The sequence below is a fragment of the Gymnogyps californianus genome, chromosome 2 (assembly GCF_018139145.2).
Source record: "Gymnogyps californianus isolate 813 chromosome 2, ASM1813914v2, whole genome shotgun sequence".
NCBI classification, from domain to species: domain Eukaryota; kingdom Metazoa; phylum Chordata; class Aves; order Accipitriformes; family Cathartidae; genus Gymnogyps; species Gymnogyps californianus.
In genome coordinates, this window is record NC_059472.1 from 167,144,876 (window position 1) to 167,171,527 (window position 26,652).

At 63.6% G+C, this 26,652-nt stretch overlaps 3 protein-coding genes and 5 non-coding genes across 8 annotated transcripts; all 8 read left to right on the forward strand.

Moving 5' to 3' along the window:
- Nucleotides 1–430: 430 nt before the first annotated feature.
- Nucleotides 431–15,155, forward strand: TBRG4 (transforming growth factor beta regulator 4). Its single transcript, XM_050891187.1, has 10 exons — nucleotides 431–1,178; nucleotides 4,424–4,741; nucleotides 6,032–6,203; nucleotides 8,128–8,285; nucleotides 8,809–8,919; nucleotides 10,511–10,655; nucleotides 11,324–11,566; nucleotides 12,316–12,427; nucleotides 13,129–13,243; nucleotides 14,961–15,155. The coding sequence occupies exons 1-10, from the start codon at nucleotides 753–755 to the stop codon at nucleotides 15,060–15,062; spliced, it is 1,902 nt and encodes a 633-aa protein (XP_050747144.1). The 5' UTR covers nucleotides 431–752; the 3' UTR covers nucleotides 15,063–15,155.
- LOC127013898 (small nucleolar RNA SNORA5) lies at nucleotides 1,628–1,756 on the forward strand. The gene has a single exon (XR_007766141.1). It is a non-coding gene; the product is annotated as a small nucleolar RNA SNORA5 (small nucleolar RNA).
- Nucleotides 5,400–5,533, forward strand: LOC127013897 (small nucleolar RNA SNORA5). The gene has a single exon (XR_007766140.1). It is a non-coding gene; the product is annotated as a small nucleolar RNA SNORA5 (small nucleolar RNA).
- Nucleotides 10,898–11,036, forward strand: LOC127013894 (small nucleolar RNA SNORA5). The gene has a single exon (XR_007766137.1). It is a non-coding gene; the product is annotated as a small nucleolar RNA SNORA5 (small nucleolar RNA).
- On the forward strand, nucleotides 11,944–12,083 carry LOC127013895 (small nucleolar RNA SNORA5). The gene has a single exon (XR_007766138.1). It is a non-coding gene; the product is annotated as a small nucleolar RNA SNORA5 (small nucleolar RNA).
- LOC127013896 (small nucleolar RNA SNORA5) lies at nucleotides 14,747–14,883 on the forward strand. Its single transcript, XR_007766139.1, has one exon. It is a non-coding gene; the product is annotated as a small nucleolar RNA SNORA5 (small nucleolar RNA).
- A 4,397-nt stretch (nucleotides 15,156–19,552) lies between the features above and the next one.
- On the forward strand, nucleotides 19,553–25,675 carry LOC127012721 (NAC-alpha domain-containing protein 1-like). Its single transcript, XM_050890955.1, has 10 exons — nucleotides 19,553–20,255; nucleotides 20,303–22,660; nucleotides 23,181–23,440; nucleotides 23,671–23,907; nucleotides 24,022–24,110; nucleotides 24,229–24,312; nucleotides 24,786–24,932; nucleotides 25,016–25,147; nucleotides 25,259–25,381; nucleotides 25,527–25,675. Exons 1-10 carry the CDS (start codon nucleotides 19,561–19,563, stop codon nucleotides 25,539–25,541), a joined length of 4,140 nt encoding a protein of 1,379 aa, XP_050746912.1. The 5' UTR covers nucleotides 19,553–19,560; the 3' UTR covers nucleotides 25,542–25,675.
- LOC127013743 (cell surface glycoprotein 1-like) lies at nucleotides 20,210–23,242 on the forward strand. The gene is made up of 2 exons (XM_050892739.1): nucleotides 20,210–21,476; nucleotides 21,591–23,242. Exons 1-2 carry the CDS (start codon nucleotides 20,274–20,276, stop codon nucleotides 22,716–22,718), a joined length of 2,331 nt encoding a protein of 776 aa, XP_050748696.1. The 5' UTR covers nucleotides 20,210–20,273; the 3' UTR covers nucleotides 22,719–23,242.
- Nucleotides 25,676–26,652: the final 977 nt, after the last annotated feature.

Genomic DNA, 26,652 nt, shown 5'->3' on the forward strand with positions numbered 1-26,652 from the left:
CCTGTCTGCCGGCCCGGCGTGCGGCTGGGGCGGGCGAGGTCAGGCCCGGCGGCGGCGGCGGGAGCGGAGGCCTCGGCCCGGGGGGCGGAGGGCCGGGCCCGGGGGGCTCTGAGGGGAATCGGCCGGGCCCGGGGGAGATGGGGGGGGGGGGGGGGGGGGGCTCCGAGGGGAAATAGGCCGGGGAAGGGTGGGCCGGGCCCGGGAGAGGGGGTGTGAGGGGAAATAGCCCCGGGAGGGGTGGGCCAGGCCCAGGGGCTCTGAGAGACGAAGGAGGGAGCCCAGGGAGGATGGTGTGGAGAAACTGGGATCAGGTGGGGAAATGGGGCTGTGTCCCTGGAGGTCTGGGCGAGCTTCAGGCGAGGCTGGTGAGGAGCTGGGTGTGCTCCTGACCCGCTGCCAGCCGCTCCGGAGCGGCTGCATGCTGCCTCGGAAAGCCGTGCCGGAGTTCGGCAGCCCCTAAGGGGGTCTGAGGACGGGTTAAGCCCCAGCAGGGAAGCGCGTAGCCTCTTCCACAGCGGTGTTTTGCCCATCGATCGTCAGAAAGCTTTTATTGCCTCTTCACATCCGATATTGCTGGTTGAAACGGTCCTTTCCTCACAAGCATTGCCAGAAGCTGGCTGCCTCCTCCTTTTTATCTCTGAAATTCTCCCGCTCCTAAAGGGTTTCTTCTCCTTTCGTAGTGTTCCTGAAATGCGGCGCTGACCTCCAGCCGGTTACCACCCCCGGCCTTCCCCCCCCCAACGCCTTCCACCATGGCAGCCCGCTTGGTGCGACGCTGCTGCTGGCGGCACTTCGGTGCCTTCGTCTCTACTCCCTCGGCAGTCCTGACCTCTCTGCTGGTGCCAGCTGGGAAGGTGGCGATGGCGAGAGCTCTGCCTCAAGCGCCTTTCGCTTCATTTCATACTTCGAGCCCTAACAGCTGGGCAGATGGATTCTCAGTCCAAGAGCAAGTGGAGGACAGTGGAAATCCAGAGCACAAAGTGATCAGGGAACTGATTGAAACGGCCGCGAGTCCTCAGGAACTCTTCCAGTTGAGCGAACACCATGCCCTTAATAGCAACCAAGCCTCGCTAATAATTACTCAACTTTCCCGGCTCGCAGCGGAAAAAAAACTGGAAACGGAGAGCATTCTGCAAGATCAACGTTTCCAACAGCTCATCAGCATCATGGATTCCCAGGTAAGTTCCCTCCTTGCCGCAGAAGAGTTTTGGGGAAAGGATGTGAAGTGGAAAGCGGCCGGTGCTCCTGGGATTGAACCGGCGTGGCCGGCTGGAGCTGGCTACTTGTTCAGGATTTTACTTTGCCTTTCCAAGTAAAAAATGAAGTTGAGGGGATCAGGAGGTGAAATTATCAGCTCTAGGCAGGGTGCCTGATTATTTCTATCTAAAAGCGCTGTTTTTTGGACCAGAGACAAAATGTAGTGGAGAGATCATCCTCGTTAAACGCTGCCCTGCTCCTGTCCCCATGAATTTTCAGTTTTCGCAGTAAGATAAAGCTGCACCTTTGCTAGTTAGTGGCAAAGGCGCGTCAGAGTCACGCAGCCGGACAGCGGAGAAGCCACTGGTTAAGATGGGGCATCTGAAGGGAACCAGTGCACCATGCTCGGCATGTCGTACGGTCAAACTTTGGCAGCCCCATCAAATTCAGCGTCGTCCGCTGCGGTTGCTGCTGGCCCAGCCGGCAGCTACGGAAATATCTGCAGCTTCTGGGCCCCACGTCGTGGGATCACGGGGTTGGTTTGGGTTGGAAGAGACCTGTGAAGATCATCTAGTCCAGCCCGCCAGCCACGGGCAGGGACACCTTCCACCAGACCAGGTTACTCCAAGCCCCGTCCGACCTGGCTTTGAACACTTCCAGGGAGGGGGCAGCCAGAACTTCTCTGGGCAACCTGTGCCAGTGCCTCACCACCCTCACAGTGAAGAATTTCTTCCTTATGTCCAATCTAAACCTACCCTCTTTCAGTTTAAAACCGTTACCCCATGTCCTATCATTACAGACCCTGGTAAAAAGTTTGTCCCCATCTTTCTTATAAGCCCCCTTTATACATTGAAAGGCCACAAGGAGGTCTCCCCGGAGCCTTCTCTTCTCCAGAGAGCGGAGCAGAGGGGCAGAATCCCCTCCCTCGACCTGCTGGCCACGCTGCTGGTGATGCAGCCCAGGATAGGCTTGGCTTTCTGGGCTGCGAGCGCACATTGCTTGCTCATATTCAGCTTTTCATCCACTAATACCCCCAAGTCCTTCTCCACCAGGCTGTTCTCAATCCCTTCATCCCCCAGCCTGTTGCCCCGACCTGTGAACTTGCCTTGATGAACTTGATGAGGTTCCTGGCAGGGCTCTGGGGGTACAAGCGTTCTGCAGACGCTTCATATTTCTCCTGATCCATAATCTCTGCTCCCTAAAACCTGTCTAAGGATAGCAGAGAGGTGGGATTTGTCCTCAGGTTGCCCCGTTAGCTCCGTTAAGCTGAAACGCTTCCATGCCGCTGTATTTGGAGTGAAATTACTGCGCCTGCTGATCTGCGTGGTCCTGTGTCGCTGTCACCACAGATCAAAGGGATGCCCGTGTCCCTGGGGACCCCTCAGCGGGGAAGGGATGCCCCAGAGCTGGCAAAGCCAAGCTGACGTGCTGGATGGGCGCTATGAGAAGCGAGGCAGCGTGGTCTAAGTGTAGGAAACTGCCAAGAGGGACGCAGCTAGGGATTTTTAGATCTAAAGCAAGCAAACTCGCTGCAAACACGATTATCCTGCTCCAACGAGCTGTTATTGCAGCCGCAGTCGTAGATAACTGAATGTAAGAGGTCGTTGTGTAGATGCAAAGACGCTCTGATGCAAAGAAGCTAAAATTAATCGGCTTGCAATGTCCTTGTGTCAATGAGCCAGAGATTTTGAACGGTCGATGAGGCGAGGGCCAGGACAGCATTGAGGGAAAGGGCTCTTAACAGACTCTGAGGTGAGTTTTGTACGCGTGAATGGGTGAAAAAGGCGAGGGATCAGCCAGGGGAGCAATCTGGTTCTCCTCATGAATAACCCGGGGCAAACTGGGAGCTCTGCTCGCTTTCCCGGCTCCATCCTGCTCTGTGATTTTTCAGATTTTAGCAGAGCACCCTGGCAGCGTTCAGGTCGTTCTTGTGCCTGAGGTGCTGAACCGTTTCTGAGCAGCACTTCAGGAATTTGCCGTGCCAGTGGAAGTGCTGGAATTTGGACAGGCCAGAGAGTTAAAGCCTTTGTTTGCCCAAACCCGCGTGGTCCCTCCTGCCTGAAATTCAACATCTGATGGCACTGCCTCACTTGCCTCCTGCACGATCACTCGGAGAAGCGACTCCTTGTTTCTGAAATCATTTTGTAACGTTGGGATGTTCCGTCAGGCAGGCGCTGCGCTCTGTACCGGAGCGGCTGGTGCAGTGATGCTTTCTGAAGGGCCCGTCAGAACCGACGTTGTGCTAAGGATCGGGTTTGTTTTTATACAAATCAGGAGAGCTTTCAGACTGGAACTGCCTTTTAGTGCTGCACGGCAGCAGCAGAGCACAGCTGGGGAAGCTTGGGCTGGGAATAAAGAGGTGCCTGGCGTTCACTGACGGACGCCAAAGGAGACGAAAGCTGGCAGACCGATTGCTGGTGGAAAACCACGAGCTCTGCCTTGCATCGGGGCTGCCAGTGGGAAAGCAGCTGGCGGTGGCCAGGCAGAGAAGTTCAGTGGGCAGAGTGTGGGACTGGGCAAGTCCTAGTGCTCCCAGGAGCCGGTGGGATTCATGCCCAGGCTCCTTTCAGAGACGCTGGAGAGAAGTCGGAGCTTTTAGCATAAGTTTGGTCTGACCTGAGGTGCTGAGGCAAGTTGGAGTCCCGTGGCATTCCCCCTGAGACCCTCAAGTTTCTGCCCCTGAATTATCAGTCTTTCCCACTGCTTTTCGTTTTACCAGCCCCCCGTGTCATAACCCAGCCGCACCACAGAGAAGCGTAAGTGCCTCCGGAGGAGGGTAGAGTCTACTTAAATATTTCACCCAGCCGATAGCAAATCTACGTAGCGTCCTCCTCTGAGGCAGAGAGAGTTCACCGCCTATATGGCAGCTCTATAAGCGATGCGCGGTTACCTCCCGAGGCTCAGCCGTGCCACTGGGATCAGTGCGTGGCTTCGGCTTGTGGTACAGGCGTTGAGGTTCCTCTTCCTCACCTGGGCGCTGGGTCGCTCCAGTCTGTATCTGACTGTGCAGGCTACGCCTGCGAGGAGGAGCAGGGGTCTCGTGTCGTGGTGGGGGACAGCTGGATGTCCTCGGACGAAGGAGGAGTCTCTTGCCTTCCCTTCAACGCTGCGCAGCCCTTTCTGTAGCGAGCGAGCGAGCATTGCCTGGTGTTTGGTGTGACTGGCAAGTGAACATTCTCGTGCTCTCTCTGATCAACACCTTTCCCTTCTTCCTTTTTGCTGCCAGATTTCTCAAGTGTGGAATAACACCTTGGTGAACCTCCTGAAGAGCCTCTACTCCCTGGGGTTGGACGGCAACAGGAGGGAGATGCAGTCGGTGGAGCAGGAGGTGCTGTGGCGGCTGCGGCGCCTGACCTTCAGGCAGCTCGCCTCCCTGGCAGACTTCTTGGCAGTCAAGCAGGGAAAGGAGAGCAAGCTGCTGAACGAAGTCATCAAGAAGCTGGAGCTACGTTGGACAGAGCTCGAGGGCACCCGAACCGTGGTGATGCTGATGAGCAAGGTCGGGTACGTCTCCCCGGCTCTGATGGACCGGCTGGAGGACAAGGTACGGGCTTGGGCTCTCCCTTCAGCCTCCGTTCCCTTCGGACGGGCCACCTCCCGCAGGTGACGGCAGCGGAAGGGAGAGCCCTGTCCCCTTCAGCCCTCTGTGGGAACACTAATTCCACACAGGCTGTGCTCGTTGCTGCTCTGGAGTACTTTGGTGCGTGCTTAGGGGTTGCTGTTTAAGCAGCTTCCCGTGCACGGGTGCTTCTAAGAGGGGTTTCCGTCTGAGGAGCCATGTACATGGAGGAGCTTGCACTCGCTGGCCCCTTCCCAGTCCATACTGGTGTGAGTGGGTGATTCACACTGGTCTGCACTGCTGGAAGGTGGGCTGAGCTGATGCGTTTTACTTTGCGGCTGCAGCAGGTTAGCAGAGAACACGCTCGAATTTCCTTAGCTCAGCTGGCAAGCTGGTAACTTACAGAGCCAGCATAACACAGCTTCCCAAAACATCGTCCTTTGCTTCTCTGTACAAGCCAGGCTGCGAGGGGAGCTGGAACAAGGAGTCTCCGTACTGTCCTCGCCTTCTGGCTGCCTCTGGGCACCCGTCGTCTTCACAGGGGACAGGTCTGTCCCCTCCGGTGCTCAGTGGGCCTCTGTTTCTGTCGCTCGCAGGAACAGGGAAATGTCCTTCAGGTTGGAACCGCTGCAGGAGCCCTGACTGCAGCTGCGTCAAATTCCTCGTCCAGCCCGTGCTGGGGACTGGCCACACAGCTCCCACAGCAATAGCTGGAGCTCATGAGCCCCACTGTCCCTCTTCCTCAACCCTGAGGATAAATAAATGCTACAGACGCCGGCGTGTGACGAGGCAGAATGCTGTAGCTGGATCTGACAGGGTTGTCAGCTTGTGCAGAGCCTGAACTAACGATGTTGGGTTAGCGTCCTGCAAATGAAATGGAAATTAGAGTGGAAAGCGGGGCGCTGATCCAGCAGCGGGTGCCTTTAGTCTGTCGGTGTTTGCCCGACGGCGTGTTAGGGTGCCTGGGCACAGGACGGAGTGGACGCTGAGGTCCTGCCGGCTGCGGGAGGCAGAACCAGCAACGGGGAGATCCTGGCTGAGCTCTGCTGGGAGGATGAGGGTCTGCTTCCCCTCGCCCTCCTTCCGCCTGAGCCGTTACGCTCGCTCCCAGCCGCTTAGCCTCGCTGTGTGCTAAACCCTCACCGGTTCCGGTCCCCGTCACCCTTGGAGGGGCTCAGCCGGTAGCGATGGCGCATCCCGCTCTGTATAAAGGCTGTATTTGCACCTCGCTTTGTGCTTTCCCTTTACGTTCTTGCTCAAAACATTTCTTGGCAGGCTCTGGAGCTTGCTGAACAGTTCAGCCCCGATGACATCCGGAAAATAATGCTGGCTCTAGCGTACCAGAACCGGCGCTGCGTGCCTCTGCTCCGAGCCTTGTCCTACCACCTGATCCAGAAGCACTCTGAGCTCAGCCTCAACGTCCTGATGGACCTGATTTTCGCCTATGGTAAGCGGCTTGGTTGTACTGGGACCTGCTGGACGTTACGTGTGGTAGAGTCCGGCTGACTTTGGGCACTCGAGCGGGGATTTGATAGCGTTGCTATCAGGAGAAAGGCTGGCAGGGTACGTTAGGCTGGACCTAGGATACCAGCCAGCGCAGCTGGGTAGTTTCCAGCTCTGAGCACAGGCAGAGTGAGCCCAGGTACGCTATTTTCCTTCCAATGCGCAGAAAGAAGGGGACTTGTGATGAGAAAGCGCTTCGGAAGGGCGGTCAGGGTGCCAGGGAGCCCCTCTGCCCTGCAGTGTAGGCAGCTAGTGAGCCAGGATCCCCCAAATCCTCTCTCACCTCCTCCCGTGGCCGTGGATTTCTCGGGGAGCCCCCCCTCTGTTTCCTCGCTTGCAAAATGCAGCCTTCAGTAACGGGAGGGCTGAGCTGGAGCCCTGGGGAGAGCTGGAGTGTTTACGTGGGGACAGTGGCACTAAAAGAGCTGATTTCTTTCCACCCAAGATGTCCTGGTGACAAGTTAATTATCATTTGAGAAGCGCTGGGTGCTGAATTCCTACTCTTCAGCAGGTGAGGTGCTACAAGTACTTGCACAAGCGCTGGGAGAAGCTTGGGGTGGTGACGGCCACCTTGGTGATGTTCCTGGCCACAGGGTAGACCAGAGCCACCAGATACTTGATGGTGACAGAACCTGATGCAAAACAGCTCTATTAACAGCAGGGTAGCACTAATTGATTATCTGGTTTAGGATCCTGAGCGTCTTGGTTCTCTGGCTCCTCTTTCTGTGCAATGTTGCTGGTCCTGTTCTCCTCTTACTGTTGGTAGCCAGTGGAAAGCCCAGACAAACAGGGATAAAGGAAGCCGGGAGAGCCAAGGAGGAGCTCTCCTTCAGTTGATTGCCCAGCTTCTAGTGGTGGGAACAGCTCTTCCGACAGCCACTGGGGCCAGGACGGTCTTTGTAGGTTAGCTATATTCTCAAAATAAAGAAATAACCCCGTTAGACCTGGCCTTGGAAGGAGCTCGTGCTTCTCTCATTGACGTTACCAGCTTACTTGCCATGAAGTTGATGAATCTGGAATGAGTTTCAAGGAGAGTGGTGGACGTTCCATGTCGCAGCCTCCAAATCTGTGCTGGGCGCCTTTCTCAGAGGCAGGGCTGTAGGTGCTCCAGCTCAGGAAGGGCAGCGGGACAGTATATATATGGGCCTGGGTCGTACGCGGAGATCGGACCAGGTAATCCAGCAGTCCCCCGGCCTTAAAACCTACAAAGTGGACAACCACAATGACTGGACGTGGTTTGGGAGCGAGACTAGCTCTTGCGGGCTCCAGCAGCGCTGTAGCCGGTGCGGTGGGGATGCTCTTGGCCGGGACGCTGGCACGCTGCGCTGAGGTTTCTCTTCGATGCTTGTAGCTGCCGCGTCATTGCGTCGGGATGGTTTGAACCTGTCGTCGCTGCTGCAGCCGGTCTCGGACCCTGCCCGTGCCCCTCTCACGGGGCTGTCGCCTCCTGGCTGGTCCACACTGACCTCTGGGGCTAGGTGCTGCAGGTTGCTGATGGTTGCTCGCTTGTTCCTCAGCCGGCCTGAGGTTCCCGGTAGCCTTAGCGAGTTCAGGGCTCTTCTGGCCGGACCAGGATCTGTAGATGGAGACGCTGGGGTTAAAATCTGCTACCAGCACTAGGTGGAAGCTGGAGCCATGAGTTGGCACGGGGATTGAGAGCCGGTGGGTGCGGCAGGACCCAGCAGAGACTTGGTCTGACCAGAAAGGATGGGGCTAAGGCAACTGGGGGAGGCAATACCGGTCTCCGAGCTTCCTCTGCTCCTAACGAACAGCTTTGTGCTTTCCCTTGTGCCGCCATCGCCCGTCCAGGCACGGCTCCCGTACCAGCTCCTTGTAAGTGGCTGCCGCTTTCTCTTTGCTCCTTTAAGGAAAACTGAATTTCCACCAGCCCCAGGTCTTCCAGAAGATAGCCGCCGACCTGCACCCCCACGTTTCCACGATGACGCCCGTCGAGGTGACGCGCTGCGTCAGATCCTTCGCCCTCCTCAAGTGGCTCAGCCTGCCGCTGTTTGAGGCCATTGCACAGGTGAGGAGGGGGCTTGGGAGGGCAGGGCAGCCCCCGCTGGCACCAGTACGACTGTGATCCACCCCAGTTCCCAGGAGATGGGAGCGGTTTCCCCCCCACCTCTCCAGAGATGTTCTCTGGGATGTTGTCACTGTTTTTCTACCCGGCCGGCGGCTGTAATCGAGTCTGACAGGACTCGCTGTTCATCTTCCGCTGAAGTCAGCGCTGGGAATCCGTGCTGAGCTGGGGCCGGTCTCGGCTCCAGTCCCGAGTGCCAGCGCTGCTTCTCTCCCCAGGCACCTTCCCAGCTCTGCCCCAGTTTATGCGCCTGCACTTTTGCATCTGTACCGGCATATTGCAGAGCTCTGCATCCACTCACAGCTTTCCCCTGTGCCAAGATAAAATCCCAGGGAAGCACTAAAAGATCTTTCGCTCGTCTTTTCCCATCTTGCCACGGGGCTGGATGCGTCCTTGGCTGACACTTTCAATCCTTTCCCGTCTGTACTCATGTAGGACAGACCTAAACCTCTGGTTTTGCCCCCAGTATGTCCTGGACAACACGAAGCAGCTGTCGGTCACCCATCTGTGCGGTATCATCCTGTCTTTTGCTCGCCTGAACTTCCAGCCTAGCGGAAGCGAGGACTTCTTCAACACGGTAACCTTCCTCCTTTCCCCCTCTTCATCAACCTTCCTCCCTCCCTAGTCAGCGGGAAGGCTGCAGATCTAGCACATCCCCGTGTGAAAGCGCGCGTTGGATGGCTCGAGCCAGCTTTAAACAGTGTGAGAAATGGGAAAGGGGGAGCCCAGAGCTCAGGCCAGGCTTAAAAACCCGCACTGCGCTCCCCTGGCTGCGCGCCGGGCGATAGCTGAACCAGTTAGTCCGTGACTGGCTCGAGTCCCCGCAGGCTCGCTTTTCTACCAGACACAAGCAGCGTGTGGGTGTTCGCGTGCCCTCCTGAACTCCGATTGCTGTAATTAACTCTTTATAACGAGGCCGTAGGTGTTGACGGTTGCACGCCCGTTCCTGGCAGAGCTGTGCGGCTCTCCTAGCCGAGCCAAGCCCTCGGCCTGGTAGCGCTGAGGTTCTGGGGAGCTCTGGAGAAGGATAGAGGCTGGCACAGGCAGACGTGTTCGCTGTCTGCCTGCCTGGGGGGAAGGTTGCCGCATCCTGGGGCAAGGAGACGCGACCGGCTGGAACGGCCGAGCGGAGTGGGAGCCTCCTGCGTGGTTTAGCAAGAGGCTGGCCGGAGGTGAGCGTGGGGCAGGCGCTGTCCTTGGCGTCCTCCTGCCTTCCCCGCCTCTTGGAGGCAGCCAGGCTGGCCTCTGAAGCGGAGGAAGAAGTCACCTTGACCTCCTTGGGGACAAATTCGTGCTGACGATTTGCCGCGTTGTCGCTGAGTAAGCTGGCGTTCGCCGAGCACCCGGCAGAGGGAGCGTGGCCTGCCCGGCCCCACCTGCGACATGCAGTCCGAGAAGGAAGAGGACCCAGATATGGGTGTTTCTGATCAGCAGGACCCTGCGTCCCACCGCAGGGCAGCCTGTCCCCCCCGTGGCCAAGCCAACCTGGGGAGCAGGCGGTCTCCATGGGACAGTGAGAAGGGCAAGGTGTGGAAGTAGCATCCAGGGCTCTGGACTCCCCGTGCCAGCATCAATCGCGGTCACCGTGAAGGGGGATTTTGTAGCAAGTGCAAAACTACTCACTTTTGAGGCGTTGCAGAGAAGTTCTCTTGGTTTAACAGGAGAAGCCCCTGCAGGGTGCAGAGCTCCAGGCTCTTGCTGTGATTCCCGGACAGACATCCTGACACCGCTGATACAGTCTCAGACCCCTCCAGCTCCGTTTACGGCAGGTTTTAGCTGCAGATCCTGAAGAGGTTATCGCCTCCAGCCCTCCCTTTTCCGAACGCTGCCCTCGTGGCAGGGCTGGCTGCAGCGGTGCGTTACCCCTGCCTGCCACTGTTTGCTGCTGGGCTTTCTGACGAGCCCCCCCTCCCAAACCCCGCAGCGACACGGCATCCTGGCCCAGCGACCCGCAGCTCACGAGCTGCAGGATCACGTTAGAGCGATCTTAAAATCTCCCCTCTGCAAATAACCCCGGGGGAGAAGCGCTGCTGTAGAGGAGACGGTGCACATCAGATGCACCGGAACGCCTCGGGGATCCGTCGAGCTGCCAGACCTGCGTGTTGGCTGCAGGATTGAGGCATCGGCAGCGCTGAGCTGAGCTGAGCTGTTGGTTTCCCTCTCTGCAGATCCACGAGGAGGTCCAGGACCAGCTGGACAACTTGGAGCCTCACTTCCTGACGGATCTGGTGTGGTCGCTCTGCGTGCTGCAGCAGGCCAAGGCTCCCTACCTGCAGCGAGTGCTGGCGCCCGACTTCCACGCTCAGATCCGAGGTGAGGTGGGCGTCTGTGCCGGTGGGATGGGGACCGAGAACCTCAGACCTGGCACAGGGAGTGGGGATACTGAACCTGCTCCGTCTAAATGATGCCTTGCCCTCAACTTTGTCGTGGAAATCACGTGCCCTGAGGCACAGCTTGCTGCTCTGCTCCGGCACTGCCTGCGTGCCTCCACCAAGACCTCGAGAAGAGACGGGAGGGCTTGGTATTTCCTAACAAAACGATGACTGCTGGGGAGGTGCAGCCCCGTCAAATTCAGTCCTTGCCTCCTCCGTGGCGGGGACCGGCCAGCCGGCTGCCACAGCACCTTCTGTGGTCCGTGAGCCCCGCGTCCCCTTCCCTTGGGACCCCGGGGATAAAATCACGCCACGGACATCGGGCTCAGACGGGGCTGTCCCCGCCAAACGAGGGCCCCATTTGGCTCGGCCAGCTCGTGGTGGCTTCCTGCGAGCGCCCGGCAGCTGAAGCAAGGCCAGGAACCCCAGCGTTTGGCCGTTGGCGATCTGTATCTCCATGCCAGCAGGCAGGGACCCATCGTGGGGGGGATCAGAACCAGGAATCCCAATCGGACAGGCTTATGCAGGCCACTGGATGAAGTGCCAGACCCCGCCGTGGGCCTGGGCTTTTGGGCTGTGTCTCTAGTTCTGCTTCTCTCCTCCTGCCAGGCGATCAGTCCCTCAAGGCCCAGAATTTACGGCTAAAGCTCATCCACATCAACGCTGCCGCCAAGCTAGAAAGCCCCGACTACCGGGGGCCGTTCCTGCCGGCAGAGATGCTGAGCGCCGCGGAGCTGGTGGGGGAGAAGGTCACCCTGCTGCAGAGCAGCCTGCGGGAAGCGTTGGCGGGGGTGCTGGGGAGCCGGGACAATGGGCGCTTCGACGTACGCACCATCTACGGCTGGCAGATCGGTGAGTGCGTCCTCTCCCCGCCTCCGTGGCCAGCAGCGGGACCCCATCAGGCTCTGCCTGGTGAAGGGAACTGAACTTGAGGGCTCGGGTACGGCTACCGGGCTTTATCCCTCCTTGTTCTTCAGCCTCACGCCCCTCTACCTCCTCATCGCAGCTGCCCTGTCTTGTTCCCGTCTCCTCCCACAACTTGCCTCTGAAAGGAGAGCAGAAACCGCAGGCCGGGCACGGTTGTGGGTGGCAGATGCAGGAGGAAAGACCTTCTCCTGCAGCCAAGCGGCGCCGAGGCCGGTGAAAGGCTTCAGGCTCTGCCCTCCCTTCCCCTGCCGCAACCCCGGCTCTCGCAGCCTGCGCCAGGCTCCCCCAGCTCCCTGCTCTCCTGCAGCCCTGTCAAATTCGGTCCCTGCCTCCTCCGTGGCGGGGACCGGCCAACCGGCTGCCACAGCGACTTCTGTGGTCCGTGAGCCCCGCGTCCCCTTCCCATGGGACGCTGGGGGATAAAATCACGCCACGGACATGTCTTCTGCCCGAGGAGATGCTCGGGAAGCAGACCCTGCCCTTCGGCGGTGCGAGGAGGATGCTGAACCCTGGCTGCGCGCGCAGAGCTGCTCCACGGCTTCAGCAAGGATGGGTTTTTATGGGAAGGGAGCGGCGGGACCTCGCGTGCTCTGCGTCACCGGCCTCGGGGGAGACGGCGTGAGCAGCATCCAGGCGGGTCTCGGGAGTCTTTGTGTTCCCTCCTCTCCGTGCAGATGCTGAGATGGTGGTGAACAGTGAAAATAAACCTCTCCCCTTGAAGGACTTTGCTGCTCCTCATCTGCTCCGCTCGGAAGGGACAAAGCCGCTGCCGCCGGGTGCCAGGAGGTGGGTCTGGGCTCGGCTGTGCCCCACCGTCCGGGCAGGAGCTCACAGGGAGAGGAGCGGGAAGGCTCTGCTTTCGTGGTGCTGAGGATCTACGGGCTCCGCACCTCCCGGTCACCACGGCCGGTGACTCACGGCAGCGCCGCAGGGGCTGCCAGGTTGCCAAGGGTGCCATGCCCAGCTGCATCCCCCCTCGTTTGGGAGCAGGAGGGGGTGGGCACAGGACAGAAATTGGGGTAGGGCTCTGCCAGCCCCCCCGGGGTAACATTTTTGGAGCCAGGGACTGCCCTGCCCAGCCAGCCTGGTGGAGGCACGGCAGGGGAGGGGGCCAGACCCTGGTCGTGGCAATGGTTTTCTCTCCCAAGAGAGCCTCTGCCAGGTCTGTCTGCCACGGAGCCCGGCTGTCTGCAGGGCCTTGGGGACTGAGCTGCCTCCTTCCTGCCTGGAAAAGGCAGCATCGCCCCGTCCGGCTTGCTGCCAGGCCTGGCTGGGATATGCGCTTGAGCTGCTGTCCCGGTGTTTCTCTGACGGCTCAGAGGCAGGATAACGGCTCCAAATCTGTGTCCCGGGACAATCGGCAGAGCTGGAGCAGGCCTTTCTGCCGCGGCTCCCTTCGGGATCTGGGCGCTGCCGCCAGCTCCGCTTGGGCTGCACGTGCTCAGCCTCACGTCTCATGGCCTCCCGTTCCCCCGTGCATCTCCCAGGGTCGCCTTCCTCCGGTGGGAGTTCCCCAACTTCAGCAACAGAAGCAAGGACCTGCTGGGCCGCTATGTCATGGCCCGGCGCCACGTCCAGGCGGCCGGCTTCCTCGTGGTGGACGTGAGTAGCTACGGGGAAGAGAGGGGTCTCTTAATTCCATAAAGATGGAGGAGCAGACACCTTCTCAGGGGGGGTAAACAGCTTCTTTCTTGCTCCTCTCGCCTTCTTCCTGATGGCTCTGGGTCCCGCACAGCGGGGCAGAGCCCCAGGTCAGCCCCGAACGCTCCTTGGTGCCCGCAGCTCCCTGCGAGGCGACTCGGCAGGTCACCTACCTGCCTGCCGGCGCCGGGATTAGCCGTCGTGATCCCTTCCGAGGCCGCAACCCGAAGGTGACGGGGAGGGATTGGTAATCGAGGAGGACGGCAGACAAGGGCTTAGGATGCTGATCCCCTGCGCCGGAGCCCTGTGCTCCAGCGGGGTCATGCATTATTGAGCTTCCCGGAGGTAATTATAGCTCTCCGGGCAGGCAGCGAGCCCTGCCCTCCGGCGGGCTGCTCTGGGGGAGGAAGAGGGGGGGGTGGCTCGGCGTGCTGCCTTCGCAGGCAGGGAGCCGTCCCTCTGCCCCTTCCCCTGCGGGGTCAGCGCTGTCCTGCCTGAGCTGCGTACCGGCAGCGTGGCTCCTTCGAGGCTGGAGGGCCACGTGTCACCCCAGAGCAGCGTCGCTGTCACCCCGTAGCCGTTTCCCTAACCCGTTCCCCTTCTCCCCGCGAGGAACCTGAGCTTCAGTGCTTCCCCACCGTCCTCCCCCCGGCTCTCTGCCCCCGCTGCCGCGCTTTGAGGCTGATGCGAAGCGAGGTTTGAGGTTCACCGGTGCTGTTTTTCCCAGCCGCTTGCGTAATTATCCCCCCCCCCCCAGCCCCCACGCTGCCTGGCTGGGGAGGATCGGGGAGGGGAAGAGAGGAGGAGGAGGAGGGAAGCGCCGCTTCCCGCAGCTTCAGCCTTGCCTCCCGGCTGCTAAATATAGAGGCAGGGGTGGGTGGTGGGATCCCCCCAGACAAGGCTGCTCCCTCGTACAGGCTGGCGGAGGCACTGCCGAGGAACGGCGTCCCGGCTTCGGTGTTTTAAAGCAGCTGGAGCCGTCAGCTGCCGGCCAGAAAGCAAGCGCCGGGTTCTTGAACCTCTTCCCCAGCCTGCCTGCCCTCCTCCTGCCTGCAGATTCACTCCAAATCAACGTTTCGTCTGCCTTTCGCCAGGCTGGGGCTGCTGGGAGAGGCACGGGGAGGAGGCTGGGACGGGCCGGCGGCAGGAGCACGAAGCCCCGCGCGTCCTTTGCATCTCACGTGAAAAATTAAGCAGGTTTCGGTGCTCGGCAAAGTCCCCGGCGGAGGTGCTGCCCTGAATCCTCCTCTGCCGGGGGAAAGGGTGGTGGCTGGGGCCGGCCCCACGGCTGCTCGGCCCGTAACGCTCCCGGTGCTTTGTGCCATCCCGGCTGCTCACAGAAGCCCGTTGTTCGGTGCTGGTGACGTGGGCTAATTTAGGGACAGTCCTGAATTGTCTGCGTTTCGGTCCCCTGGGTGCCGATGCCGCCGTCGGGCGGGAGCGAAGGGTGCCCTCGCCCGTCCCCGCAGCCTCGTCAAATTCGGTGCCCGCCTCTGCCGCGGTGGGGAGCGACCCAAGGGCTGCCACAGCAACGTCCATGTTCCGTGGGCCCCGCGTCCCTGCTGTGGGACATTGGGGATCAAAATAGGTTACGGACGCTCCTCGGGGGCCAAAACGCAGGACGCTGTTGCGCGTCTCCGGGCTCTGACGGCACCTCCTCTTCCCCTCCCCGCTGCAGGTTCCCCACTACGAGTTCCTGGACCTGAAGCTGGAGCGACAGCGGACGGCCTACCTCAAAGACAAGCTCAACAAGGCCACGGCCAAAGAGATGGCGAGCTAACCGCCCCGCTCTGCCCGGCGTCTCCGGCAACGCCCCTCTGTGTTAGAAACCTTGTTCGAATAAACCCACCGCTGTACAGTGCCGCGGTTTTGGAGGGGGGGGCCGGTTGGCGTCTGTGCCGGTTGGCGTCTGTGCCAGTTGGCATCTGTGCCGGTTGGCGTGCGGCTTTGCTTTTTCCTGGGGTGGGAGACGGCTCCACGCCGATGCTCAGCGGGATCCCCTTCACCGCAGCCGCGGCTCAGCTGCCGGAGGAAGCCGGCTTGAGCCAGGGTTTAGGATTAAGAGCCATCCTAGCCTCTCTTATTCTTGTCTTATTAGCGGGGCTTTGTCCCCGGGGCGGCTGCGCAGTGCGAGAGGGGAGGGAGGACGGGCAGGGCCGGCTCCTGTGCCGGGCCGCTTCCACCCGGAGCAGCGGGACCCCCGGAGCGGGCACGGGAGAGCCCCGGTGCCCTGGGACATGGGGGGCTCTAACCAGGACAGATTAGATCCCACCCTGCATCGTGCCGGCCCTGAGCACCCCCTCGATATCCCCCCAGCTTCCCCCACGCACCCCGACACATGCCCACAGTGTCCCCCGTGTCCCTCAGGACACGTGCACCCGGGGCCGGAGGGGACAAGGTGAGTCAGGAAAACCCTCTGTGCCGTGACGCACCGGAGCTGGCTGCCAGGAAGGGCTTTGGGGGACGGATCAGTGGCCATCTGGCCACCGGGCCACCGCTGGTCCTTGCCACGTCCCTTCCAGCCCCTCTGGCTGGGGGAGGGGGGGGGGGCACAGCCTGGCGTCCCCCCAACCTGCACCGTTGCGGGCCGCAGCCCTTCTCCCGGTGCTCTGCCGTCCCCCAGCCGGGGCACGGTGCCAGGAGGAGGCCGCGGCAGTGCGGAGTTACCGGAGGCGGCCGGGAGCTGCTGAGTCACGGGCTCGGGGCTGCTCCCGGCACCGGTGTCGCGGCAGAGCTGGCCTCGGCGCCAGCCTCGCTCCGTACCCGGGGCGGCAGCCAGCACCCCGCCGTGCCGGGCGCCAGCCTCGCTCCCTGCCCGGTGGCAGGCACCGGCACCCCTCCATGCTCTTGGGCTGTGCCTCAGTTTCCCCCCCGCCCCAGCATCCTTTAAGCGGGGGCTCCCCCTTCCTGCAGCACAAGGGGGGGTCTGGGCATGGGGGTGGCCTGTCCCCGGCTGGGACAGGGTGGCCTGGGGGTGCCCGGTCCCTCCCGGGCATCTCCTGCCCTCCACCCAAGCAGCTGTCCGTCCGTCCGTCTGTCCGGGGTCACCCCACCGCCAGCCCTGGAGGGGGGGTACCACCACCCCCACGTTGCTGGGGAACCATCCCCATCCTCCTCACCATCACCACGGAGACAAGAGGAGGAGAAGGGCCGTTCCCATAGCGACCGCGCAGGCACCGATCCTGCCTCCCCAGCGGTACCCGGGCGATGCCCCGGTGATGCGCAGGGTTGGGGACACCGGGGGTCCCCCCCCCCCGTACATCTGGCATTGCCACCCACGCGTAGCTGCTTTTAGGGGGGCTCTGCCCCCCCCACCCCCCAGCAGTCACACCCAGGCCACCGCTGGATGCTCAGCTCCCTTTTTTGGGGGGACAAAATCCCACCTCCGTCCCCTTTCTCATCAGTCCCACCCTGGCTGGGGAAACTGAGGCTGGGGGGGGGACCCCCCATCCACACACACCCCCACCCACACACACCCCCCCCCGCCACCTCCACCCGGAGCTGATGCAAGCAGCGACGGGGTGGGCCCTTCCCTCCCCTCCCACCGCCGCAGTGCCTGGCACGCACCCCGCTTTCTCCCCGCCGGAGAGATTAAAATAAAAAAATAAAAAAAGAAAAATCCGAAGAGAAAGAAAAGGCGGGGGGAGGGGAAAAAAAAAAAAAAAACAGGGAAGAAAAAAAAAAAAACCCAGGGAAAAAAAAAAATCCTGCTGACATCATCTGGGATGACGGGGCTGATCCCGCTGCCGGCCCCCCCGCCGGAGCCCCACTAATGCTCCGCTGCTCCCGGCGCAGCCGCCTTCGTCCAGCCCGAGCCAAAGGTGCCGGGGGCTGAGCGGGGTGGCAGGCGGCCGCCCAGGCCGGCCGGCCGGGCTCTACCATCGCCATGCCCGGAGAATCGGTGAAAACCGAAGGGCTGGGGGAATTGGAGAAGGAAAACGGAATGCCGGAGGGATCGGAGGCAGGTGAGGCCGAAGGGGAGGCCGCGGGGAGAGGGGATGGAGGGATGCGGGATGGAGGGATGTGGGATGGAGGTATCGCGGGATGCGGGATGGAGCGGGAGGGATGGAGGATGCAGTGCCGGCTGCGGCAGCAGCTCTCGGCAGCTGGCACCGCCGAGGGGGCTCCAGTACCGGCACCCCCAGAGCGAGGGCAGGAGGTGACTTTGGGGACATCACTTTGGGGACACCCCCCCACCCCTGAGGAGCCCGCAGCGGTGGCCGGCCTCTGGTTGTGCCCCCCGCCTTGCACCGGGAGGCCCCGGCAGGACCGGAGGGGGGGTGTCTCGGTGCCCCGGGGAGGCTGAGCCCCCCCCGGTCCCTGCACCATCCCATCCCTCCAGGATCACTGGGTGGGGAAACTGAGGCACAGGCGGTGCAGAGCCGCGGCCCAAGGTCACCCCGCACAGGCGTCCCCGAGGGCTCACCGTCACCTGCCCTGGGGGCTGGGGACAGCCGGGACATGCCAGGAGGGGGGGGGGGGTGTCCCCCCAGTGCCACCCTCCCCGTGTGCCTCAGTTTCCCCCAGAAGCCAGGTCTGGAGGGGCGCGGTGGCTCACTCAAAAAAGGGGGTGAGGGTCTGGTTTGTGCAAGGGGGGGGTGTCAGGGCTTCCCCCCCCAACCCCCCAGGGCAGTGGAGGGGGGGGGGGTGCTGGGGGCCTTGTAGGGTCCCCATGCCAGGTGGGAGCTGGGGGTACCCCAAAACCCCCCCCCGGCTGTGAGGGGGGTCCCAGCCAGGCAGCAGTAGGGAAGGGCAGAGTTAAGGGGATCCCAGCAACACCCCCGACCCCCCCTGCCGTGGGGCAGAACCAGCCCCCCAACACAGCACCTAGGGTGGGGGCCACCCCCCCAATTAACCCTTTAAGGGCCCCTCCCAGTTCCTAGGGGGGACCCCAGCAATAAGGGACCCCAGCTCCTTAGAGAGGGGGACACCTACCCACACCTGCCCCAGTGCAGGCAGCTGCCTGCTAAATACCCAGGTGAGGCCCCACCCCCTTCCCAGCAGCCTCTGCGGCCTTGCCCCGCCCCCTCACCCCTATATAAAACCCCCGGGGGGAGCTATGGGGTTCTGCTGGGTTTGGTGCTTGAGGTGGCTCCTGGCTGCTTCTGCCCCATGGACCTGCCCCTGGGGGCCTCAGGTAATGTGGGGAGCAAAGGGGGGGGGAATGCCCCCAAGGAGGTTTTGGGGTGCTAGTGGGGTGGGGAGGGGGCTGTACCCACCACCTGCTTGGGCAATGGGGGGCTGAGGACCCACAAACTCAGTGCATGGGTGGGCACAGAGCTCCTTGTGGCAGGGATGCTGCAAGGGGGGGGGTGCTGGGCTCTTCTTGGGGGGGTGATGTGGGGTGCCCCCCCAATGGAGGGGTACCCCTTGCTTGGGGACCCCTGGGTCTGAGGCCCCCCTTTAATGCAGCTGCACCCTTGTGCCCTCAGAGAGGGGCTGGAGGGGAGGGGGGGAAGTTGTTGGTGTCCCCCCCAGAGTCACCCCTGGTGTCACCTGACTCTGTGGTGACCCCCCATGGGTGCTCTGGGTGGGGGTCACCCTGTTCCCCCACCCCTGGGTGGGGGCTGGGGGGGGGGTGACACCAGCCTGGCTGGGTGTTGCCCCATGGCAGCACCCTGGTGGTCCCCTCCCTGTGGCCCCCCCCATCATGGGGTGACCCTGGGGGGGGGGGCATGGCACTGAGGGGGGGGGTCTCCCCTCTCTCCACAGCCCCCCCGCTGGCCTCGGGCCCCCCGCCGATGCCCGCCAAGGAGGAGGCTCGCCCGCAGCCTGAGGGGGCCAGCTGCGACCCTGGCCCCGCCGCCGCCGCCCCCCCCGGCGAGGCCTGCCGGCCCCCCCCACCCGCGGACCCCCTGGACACCCGCATCGTCATGGGGGAGGAGACGCGCTCCCCCGCCACCCCCGAGCTCCGGGGGGTCCCCCCCCGCCCGCCGTGCCTTGCCCCTTCCCTGCTCCCACCAAAGACCCCCCCCACCGCCAAGCAGCCGAGCCCCCCCGGGCAGACCCCCCGCCACCACCCTGGACCCCGACCTCTTCTTCACGGCCCCCTCCACCCCCATCCGGGTTGGGGGGTCCCGGCTGCCCCCCCCTGAGGAGCAGACGGACGGGGAGAGCGAGGGGCTCTGCTCCCCCCCCACCTCCCCTCCGGCTCCTACATGACGGCCGAGGGGGGCAGCTGGGGCTCCTCCGGCACCGCCAGCACCTCCCCGTCCTGCTCCCCCAACCTGGTGGCCGAGGCCGAAGCCATGGCGGTGGCCGAGGCCGAAGCTGAAGGCATGGTGGAGGCCGAAGCCATGGTGGTGCTCCCCACCTGCCTGGAGGATCCCCCTGCCTTCACCCCACCGTCTCCTGAGGAGGAGGAGGAGGAAGACGACGAGCCCTTCATCCCGCCGGAGGAGGAGGAGGAGGATGATGATGATGGGCAGACACCAGAGGAAGAGGAGGATGAGGAGTGGGAGATGTCGGGGGGCGAGGGGCTGCCTGGCATGGGCCTGATCCCGGCGGCGCTGCTGCCCTTCCGCGGCAGCCTGCTCTTCCAGGCCGAGGCGGTGGAGATCACCCCGCTGCCCCTTGGCGCAGCCCCCCTGCCCCTCTCCGGCGAGGAAGAGGAGGATGAGGAGGAGGAGGAAGAGGAAGAAGAAGAAGAGGGCGGCAGCACCTCGGCCTCCTTCCTGCGCTCGCTGTCGGAGACCTCCATCACCGAAGGAGTGGACGAGTCCTTCGCCTTCCGTGACGACACCTCCGCCTCCTCCGACTCGGCCGCCTACGATGGCGAAGAGGACGAGCGGCTCTACGGCACCGAGCACCACGCCGTGGGTGCTGAGGGGGGGCCCCCCGGCACTGCCACCGCTCCCCCCGGCACCGATGCCTCTGGGGACGGCGACATCGAGCTCCACCTTCATGCCGGGACGGCCCTGGCCAGCTCTCCTTCACCGGAGGGGTCCCCCGGCACTGCCATGGCGAGGAGCCGGTGAGCGCGGTGCCCAGCATGGAGGACGCCGGCGGGGAGGACCTCAGTGCCGAGCAGATGGAGCCGGGGATGCAGGAGCGGGACGGCAGCGAGACCCCCCCAGCACCCTCTGGAGAAGATGGTGTGGAGCTGGATGGCGAGACCTTCCTCACCTCCTCCTCTTCCTCCTCAGAGCTGGAGGAGGCCTCAGCCCTGGAGCCCGATGTCCCATGGGAGCCAGACCCTGTCCCGGGGGAGTGTCCCCCGCCAGAGCCCCCCCAGCTCCCGGAGGAGCCGGCAGTGATGCTGGGTGCTGAGGAGGAGCCAGTGGTGAAGGATGATTCCGGCATGGCAGTGCTGGGAGAAGGGCCCGGCACGGAGCCAGCGGCGAGTGGCAGCGTCCTCCAGCCCCCCGGCCTCTGCTCTGGGGAGCCCAGGGAGCCCCAAACCGACAGGCTGGGGGGGGATGATGTGGCACCGGCCAACGGGGAGCCCCAGGGCGGCCCTGGGAGTGACGGTGATGATGATGGTGACAGTGACCATGAGCTTGGCACCGTGAGAGTGGGGAGCACCGAGCCAGCAGCCACTGATGGCCACGATGAGCCGGACACCACGGCTGCTGACCTGGTGCCGTCGGTGACGCCCAGCCCACCAAATGAGCCGGACACCACGGCTGCTGACCTGGTGCCGTCGGTGACGCCCAGCCCACCAAATGAGCCGGACACCACGGCTGCTGACCTGGTGCCGTCGGTGACGCCCAGCCCACCAAATGAGCTGGACACCATGGCTGCTGACCTGGTGCCATCGGTGATGCCCAGCCCACCAAATGAGCCGGACACCACGGCTGCTGACCTGGTGATGCCCAGCCTGCCAGACGAGCAAGACACCATGGCTGCCGACCTGGTGCCATCAGTGACGCCCAGTCTGCCGGACGAGCCAGACACCGTGGCTGCCGACCTGGTGCCATCGGTGACACCCAGTCTGCCGGATGAGCCGGACACAGTGGCTGCTGACCTGGTGCCATCGGTGACGCCCAGTCTGCCGGATGAGCCGGACACCGCAGCCACTGACCTGGTGCTATCGGTGACGCCCAGTGTCCCGGATGAGCCAGACACCGTGGCTGCTGACCTGGTGCCATTGGTGATGCCCAGCCTGCCAGATGAGCCAGACACCATGGCTGCCAACCTGGTGCTATCGGTGATGCCTAGTCTGCCGGATGAGCCAGACACCACGGCTGCTGACCTGGTGCTATCGGTGACGCCCAGCCCACCAAACGAGCCGGACACCACGGCTGCTGACCTGGTGCCGTCGGTGACGCCCAGCCCACCAAACGAGCCGGACACCACGGCTGCTGACCTGGTGCTGTCGGTGACGCCCAGCCCACCAAACGAGCCGGACACCGCGGCTGCTGACCTGGTGCTATCAGTGATGCCCAGCCCACCAAACGAGCCGGACACTGTGGCTGCTGACTCAGTGCCATCAGTGATGCCCAGTCTGCTGGACGAGCCGGACACCATGGCCGCCAACCTGGTGCCATCGGTGACTCCCAGCCCACCAAATGAGCCGGACACCGCAGCCGCTGACCTGATGCTATCAGTGACACCCAGCCTGCCAGATGAGCCAGACAGCATGGCCACAGGCCTGGTGCCATTGGTGACACCCAGCCTGCTGGATGAGCCGGACACCGTGGCTGCTGACCTGGTGCCATCGGTGACGCCCAGCCCGCCAGATGAGCCGGACACTGTGGCCGCCGACGTGGTGCCATCGGTGACGCCCAGCCCGCCGGATGAGCTAGACACTGTGGCCGCCAACATGGTGCCATCAGTGATGCCCAGCCCGCCGGACGAGCCGGACACCGCAGCCATAGGCCTGGTGCCATCGGTGACACCCAGTCTGCCGGACGAGCCGGACACTGTGGCCGCTGACCTGGTGCCATCGGTGACACCCAGTCTGCCGGACGAGCCGGACACTGTGGCCGCTGACCTGGTGCCATCGGTGACACCCAGTCTGCCGGACGAGCCGGACACCACATCCACTGACCCCAACCTGGTGCCGTCGGTGACACCCAGCCCGCCAGACAGCGTTACGGCACCGTCCCCCCCGCCGCGGGACGCGTCCCCCTCCGATGCCGGCGAGGAGCTGATGGATGGGGTGGCCTCGGCTGGCAAGTCCCTGGAGCCACCAGCGACCGCGTGTCCCACGGTGCAGGGGACGATGGCACGTCCCCCCGGGGATGTCAGCGAAGCCCCCGAGGAGTGGGACGCCGCCACCGCCTCCTCTGAGGAGTCGTCCCCGGAGCTGCTGGAGACCTCGCGCTCCCGCACTGACTCCAGCTTCTTCACCGCCCCCGAGGACAGCGCGGGGGAGGCGGCCGCTGCCCCCCCAGACCCCCATCTTCTGACGAGGAAGAGGAAGAGGAGGATGCTGCCCGTCGCTGCCTGGCCCTCTGCCTGCCCGCCTCACCCCCCGCCATCCCCCCGTTGATTTTCACCGCTTCGGAGCGGGAGGTGTACGTGGGGGTCCCCCCGGCCCCCCTCGAACTGCTCCAACCACCCGGTGCCTTTTTGGAGAGTGGGGCGGCCTGGCAGCGCCAGGAGGACCGGCAGCGGGTCACCGCCATGTTACGGGGCTCCTTCGGGGATCTGCCGGCCCCCCGCCTCCTCCCCAGGCCCGCAGAGCCCCCCGAGGTGCCGGCAGAGCCCCCGCAGGGCCCCCCAAGTGATGGGGGGACGGAGGAACCCCCGGCCCCCCACGAGCCCCCGACCCCTCGGCCGGACGATGAGCCCCTGGGCCAGACTGCTGGGGAAACCGATGCCAAAGTCCTGGGAGAGGGCAGCCCCCCGAGCCCCCCCAGCGAGCCCCCGGCACCCCTTGGGCAGCAGGAGGAAGAGGAGGCGATGGCGGGGGCTGGATCTGGCCCCCAGCCCGCTCCGGGTGCCAGTGAAGTGGGGGATGCTCAGCCGGAGCCCCCCCGGAGCCCGCTGGGGAAGCAGCACCCCAAGCCCCCCCTGAACCCCCCAGCCCGCCGCCAGCTCCCTGCCCTCCGCTCCCCAAACTCAGCCAAGTGCCTCCTCTCGCCGCCGCGCCGTCACCGCCGTCGCCATCACCGTGCCCGGATCCGGCCCGCGGCCCCCAGGACACCTCAGGGCTCCCCGCCGGCGAGGAGCGTCCGTCTGTCCTGCCGCCCTCCAGGAAGCACCTCGAGGGTAAGAGACACCCCCCTCCCCCCGCCTCAACACCCACTCCCCCGTCCCCCTGGGGTGTTGAGTGGGGCCAGGGTGGGCATCACCCGCTGGTGGGATGCTGGGGGGGGGGGGGATCCCCTTTAGGGGGGTCCCGGCGTGGGCGATGGGGGTGAGCAGGCTGGGTTCAACCCCACAGAGGGGATTTTGGGGAGCACCACCAGCTGAGTGTCCCCGTTCCCCCCCTCCTGCAGCCCCCCAGCCCTCCCCACGCAAGGAGAAGGAGGCCCGAGGCAGGCAGGCAGGGACGGGCAGCGCAGGCAGCCGGGGGCCCCCCCGGGGGTCCCTGCAGTCGGAGTCGAGCTCCTCCAGCGAGGCGGAGGCTCCGTACCCCTGCCCCGAGATCCAGCGCCTGCGGGAAGCCGCCGGCATCGCCCTGCGCCAGGACAAGCAGCCCCCGGCCCCCCGCCGCTGCGAGGCCAACCATAAAGGTGAGGGGGGGGGATGTGTGTGTGTGTGTTTTTTCTCTGTGGGGTCCCCCTTATATTTTGGGGTGGGGGTCAGAGGGGCGCTGGTCTCCATCCCACCCCTCTGCTTGGCCGCAGGGTCGTGTAACGAGTCGGAGAGTAACGACGAGTCCATCCCCGAGCTGGAGGAGCCCGAGGGCTCGGAGCCGCCACCGGCCCAGACCCAGGTGGGGTTTTTTTTTGGGGGGGGGGGGGACGACTGGGGGTGATGGGGATCCCCCCGCACCCACCCCCACGCCCCGGGCGGTGTGGCCGGGGCTGCCCTCACCCACCCATCTCTGGCAGGCACAGCTCACCCACTCGCTGGGCACCGGGGAGGAGACGGTCAGCAAGGCAAAGCAGAGCCGGAGCGAGAAGAAGGCCAGGAAGGTGGGATGGGGACCCCGCCTGGGTGGGGTTGGGGGTCCCCGGGTGGGGTTGGGGGTCCCCCGTGGGACTGGGGGTCCCCAGGTGGGGTTGGGTGTCCCCCATGGGACTGGGGTCCGCGTCCCATCCCAGGGTTAGCGGGGGGATAAGATCAGCCCTGGGCAGAGGGCAGCCCTGGGGTGTTGGGGGGCAAGTCCCCACTGTGGGGGGGGTCCCCAGGTCATGCTGGGGTGTCCCAGCACTGGGGTGGGGCGGTGATGTGGGGTCCCCTGTTCTGAGGGGGCTCAGCGTGGCCGTGCTGGGGGACAACGTTGTCCCACATGCCCAGTTTTGCTGTTGTCCCAGGGGTTTTGGGGTGCTGATTGGGGGGGGTGTGCTCCTTGGCTGCTGTGGGTGTTGTGATGCCAGACAGGGGGATGTGGGGTCACCCCTCTGTGTGTGTGTGTCCCCTGTTGTCCCCCCCCCCCCCTCCCCAGGCCATGTCCAAGCTGGGGCTGAGGCAGATCCACGGCGTCACCCGCATCACCATCCGCAAGTCCAAGAACATCCTCTTTGTCATCACCAAACCCGACGTCTTCAAGAGCCCCGCGTCCGACATCTACATCGTCTTCGGGGAAGCCAAGGTGGGGAAGGGTGGGGGGAGAAGGTCCCATCCTTGGGGCTGGTGGCCCGTGGGGACGGGTGGGGTGACCCTGCGTCCCCGCAGATCGAGGACCTGTCGCAGCAAGTGCACAAGGCGGCGGCAGAGAAGTTCAAGGTGCCGATGGAGCACTCGCCCCTGATCACGGAGACGGCCCCCACCCTCACCATCAAGGAGGAGAGCGAGGAGGAGGAGGAGGTGGGTGCTGGAGAGGGGGGCGGAGAGGAGACCCCCTCCCTGTCCCAGGGACATGGCAGTGCCGTGGGGGGGGTGTGACGGCGATGTGTGTGTGTGTGTGTCCCCCCACAGGTGGACGAGACGGGGCTGGAGGTGAGGGACATCGAGCTGGTGATGGCCCAGGCCAACGTCTCGCGCCCCAAAGCCGTGCGGGCGCTTCGGCACAACAACAACGACATCGTCAACGCCATCATGGTGAGTGGCCCGGGGTGGGGAGGGGGGGGGGGGCTGCAGCCAGGGGTTACCCCCTCCTGCCTCTCCCAGCATGAATTGGGGGTGCAAACCCCCACCCCGGGGTGCTGCAGGGGGTCCCTGATGCTCTGCTCTCTCTCCCCCACAGGAGCTGACCATGTAGCGGCTGGGGGTGTCCCAGCCCCCCCTGTATAGATGCACAGTTACTCCCCGCCCCCCCCAAATCCTTCCTCTAGACCCCCCCGTACTCCTCCTCTGCGTCTGTAACGCTCAATAAACGGCCTCATGTATCACTTGGATCGCACACCGCCTCCGCTCATGGTGATTTCGGGGGTCCCCAGTTCAAGGTTGGGGTGCTTTGGGCTGCCCCACGGCTCCCCCAGCCCCATATCTCGGTGGGGTCCTGTCTCTGGGGGGTGTTTGGAGGGGGGGGGCTTGGGGCACCCCCATTCCAGCAGTGGGATGGGGTACAGGGGCTGGAAGTGGGGTGAGTGGCCGGGGTCATGGTGGTGGGGGGGCTAGCGTGGTGGGAGCAGGCACAGGGTGGGCTGGGAGCCCCCGGCTCGGCGGTGCTGGGGTGGGGGGAGCACGTGGGGGGGCAGAGTCCCAGGATGCTCCCGCAGCCGTCGGGCATCGGGGCTTTGCCCCCCAGTCGCTAATTTGGAGGTGCTTAACAAAGCCGGGCTCTGACGAAGCCCGAGGGAGGTGAGCGAGGGCTTTAGCAAACGAGACAAACCACCGTCGGGTGCAGAATTATATTTACCTGTAACAAATACTCCGTACAGAAAGCATACATACACAGCCTGCCCCGGGACCACCGCGGCCGCCCCGCGCCGCGTCCCCGGGTGCCACCGCGGCTGGGCTCGCTCCAGGGCTGGCGATGGGGGGAAAACGGAGGCGGCAGAAACCCCTCGGCTGCTGCCATCTCCTCGCTCCCAGACCGCTATGCCACAGGGTCACTTCCAGAATGAAGTCCTCTTTTTTTTTCCCATTGAAGTATAAAAAAAGAAACCACCGCGAGCTGTTACGGCTTCTGTTTTTATAGCTCTCCGTATACAATCATGTCAAAAATAGGGCTTTTTTTTTTCTTCCAAATTTCCTGAAGTCTTTAATGACTTGAACATCCACATGTGCAATTTGTAATCTGTAAATCATAAAAAGGCACTAAGAAACTACCCCCGGCTCTGAGCGCTCCCAGCTGCTGCCTCCCGGGCTTAAAGAGGAAAATCTTGGTCCCCAATTCCCCGAGGACCCCGGAGCCGGGCAGCCTGTGC

Bases quoted from the DNA above. Each gene is read 5' to 3' on its own strand.
- TBRG4 (XM_050891187.1), top strand. From the start codon at position 753: ATGGCAGCCCGCTTGGTGCGACGCTGCTGCTGGCGGCACTTCGGTGCC. The intron at 8,920-10,510 runs GTAACCTTCCTC...CCCTCTCTGCAG, and splicing joins GCGAGGACTTCTTCAACACG to ATCCACGAGGAGGTCCAGGA. The intron at 13,244-14,960 runs GTGAGTAGCTAC...TCCCCGCTGCAG, and splicing joins CCGGCTTCCTCGTGGTGGAC to GTTCCCCACTACGAGTTCCT.
- LOC127012721 (XM_050890955.1), top strand. From the start codon at position 19,561: ATGGTGGAGGCCGAAGCCATGGTGGTGCTCCCCACCTGCCTGGAGGAT. The intron at 23,908-24,021 runs GTGAGGGGGGGG...GCTTGGCCGCAG, and splicing joins CTGCGAGGCCAACCATAAAG to GGTCGTGTAACGAGTCGGAG. The intron at 24,111-24,228 runs GTGGGGTTTTTT...CATCTCTGGCAG, and splicing joins CGCCACCGGCCCAGACCCAG to GCACAGCTCACCCACTCGCT.
- LOC127013743 (XM_050892739.1), top strand. From the start codon at position 20,274: ATGGAGGACGCCGGCGGGGAGGACCTCAGTGCCGAGCAGATGGAGCCG. The intron at 21,477-21,590 runs CTGGTGCTATCG...ACGGCTGCTGAC, and splicing joins CAGACACCACGGCTGCTGAC to CTGGTGCTGTCGGTGACGCC.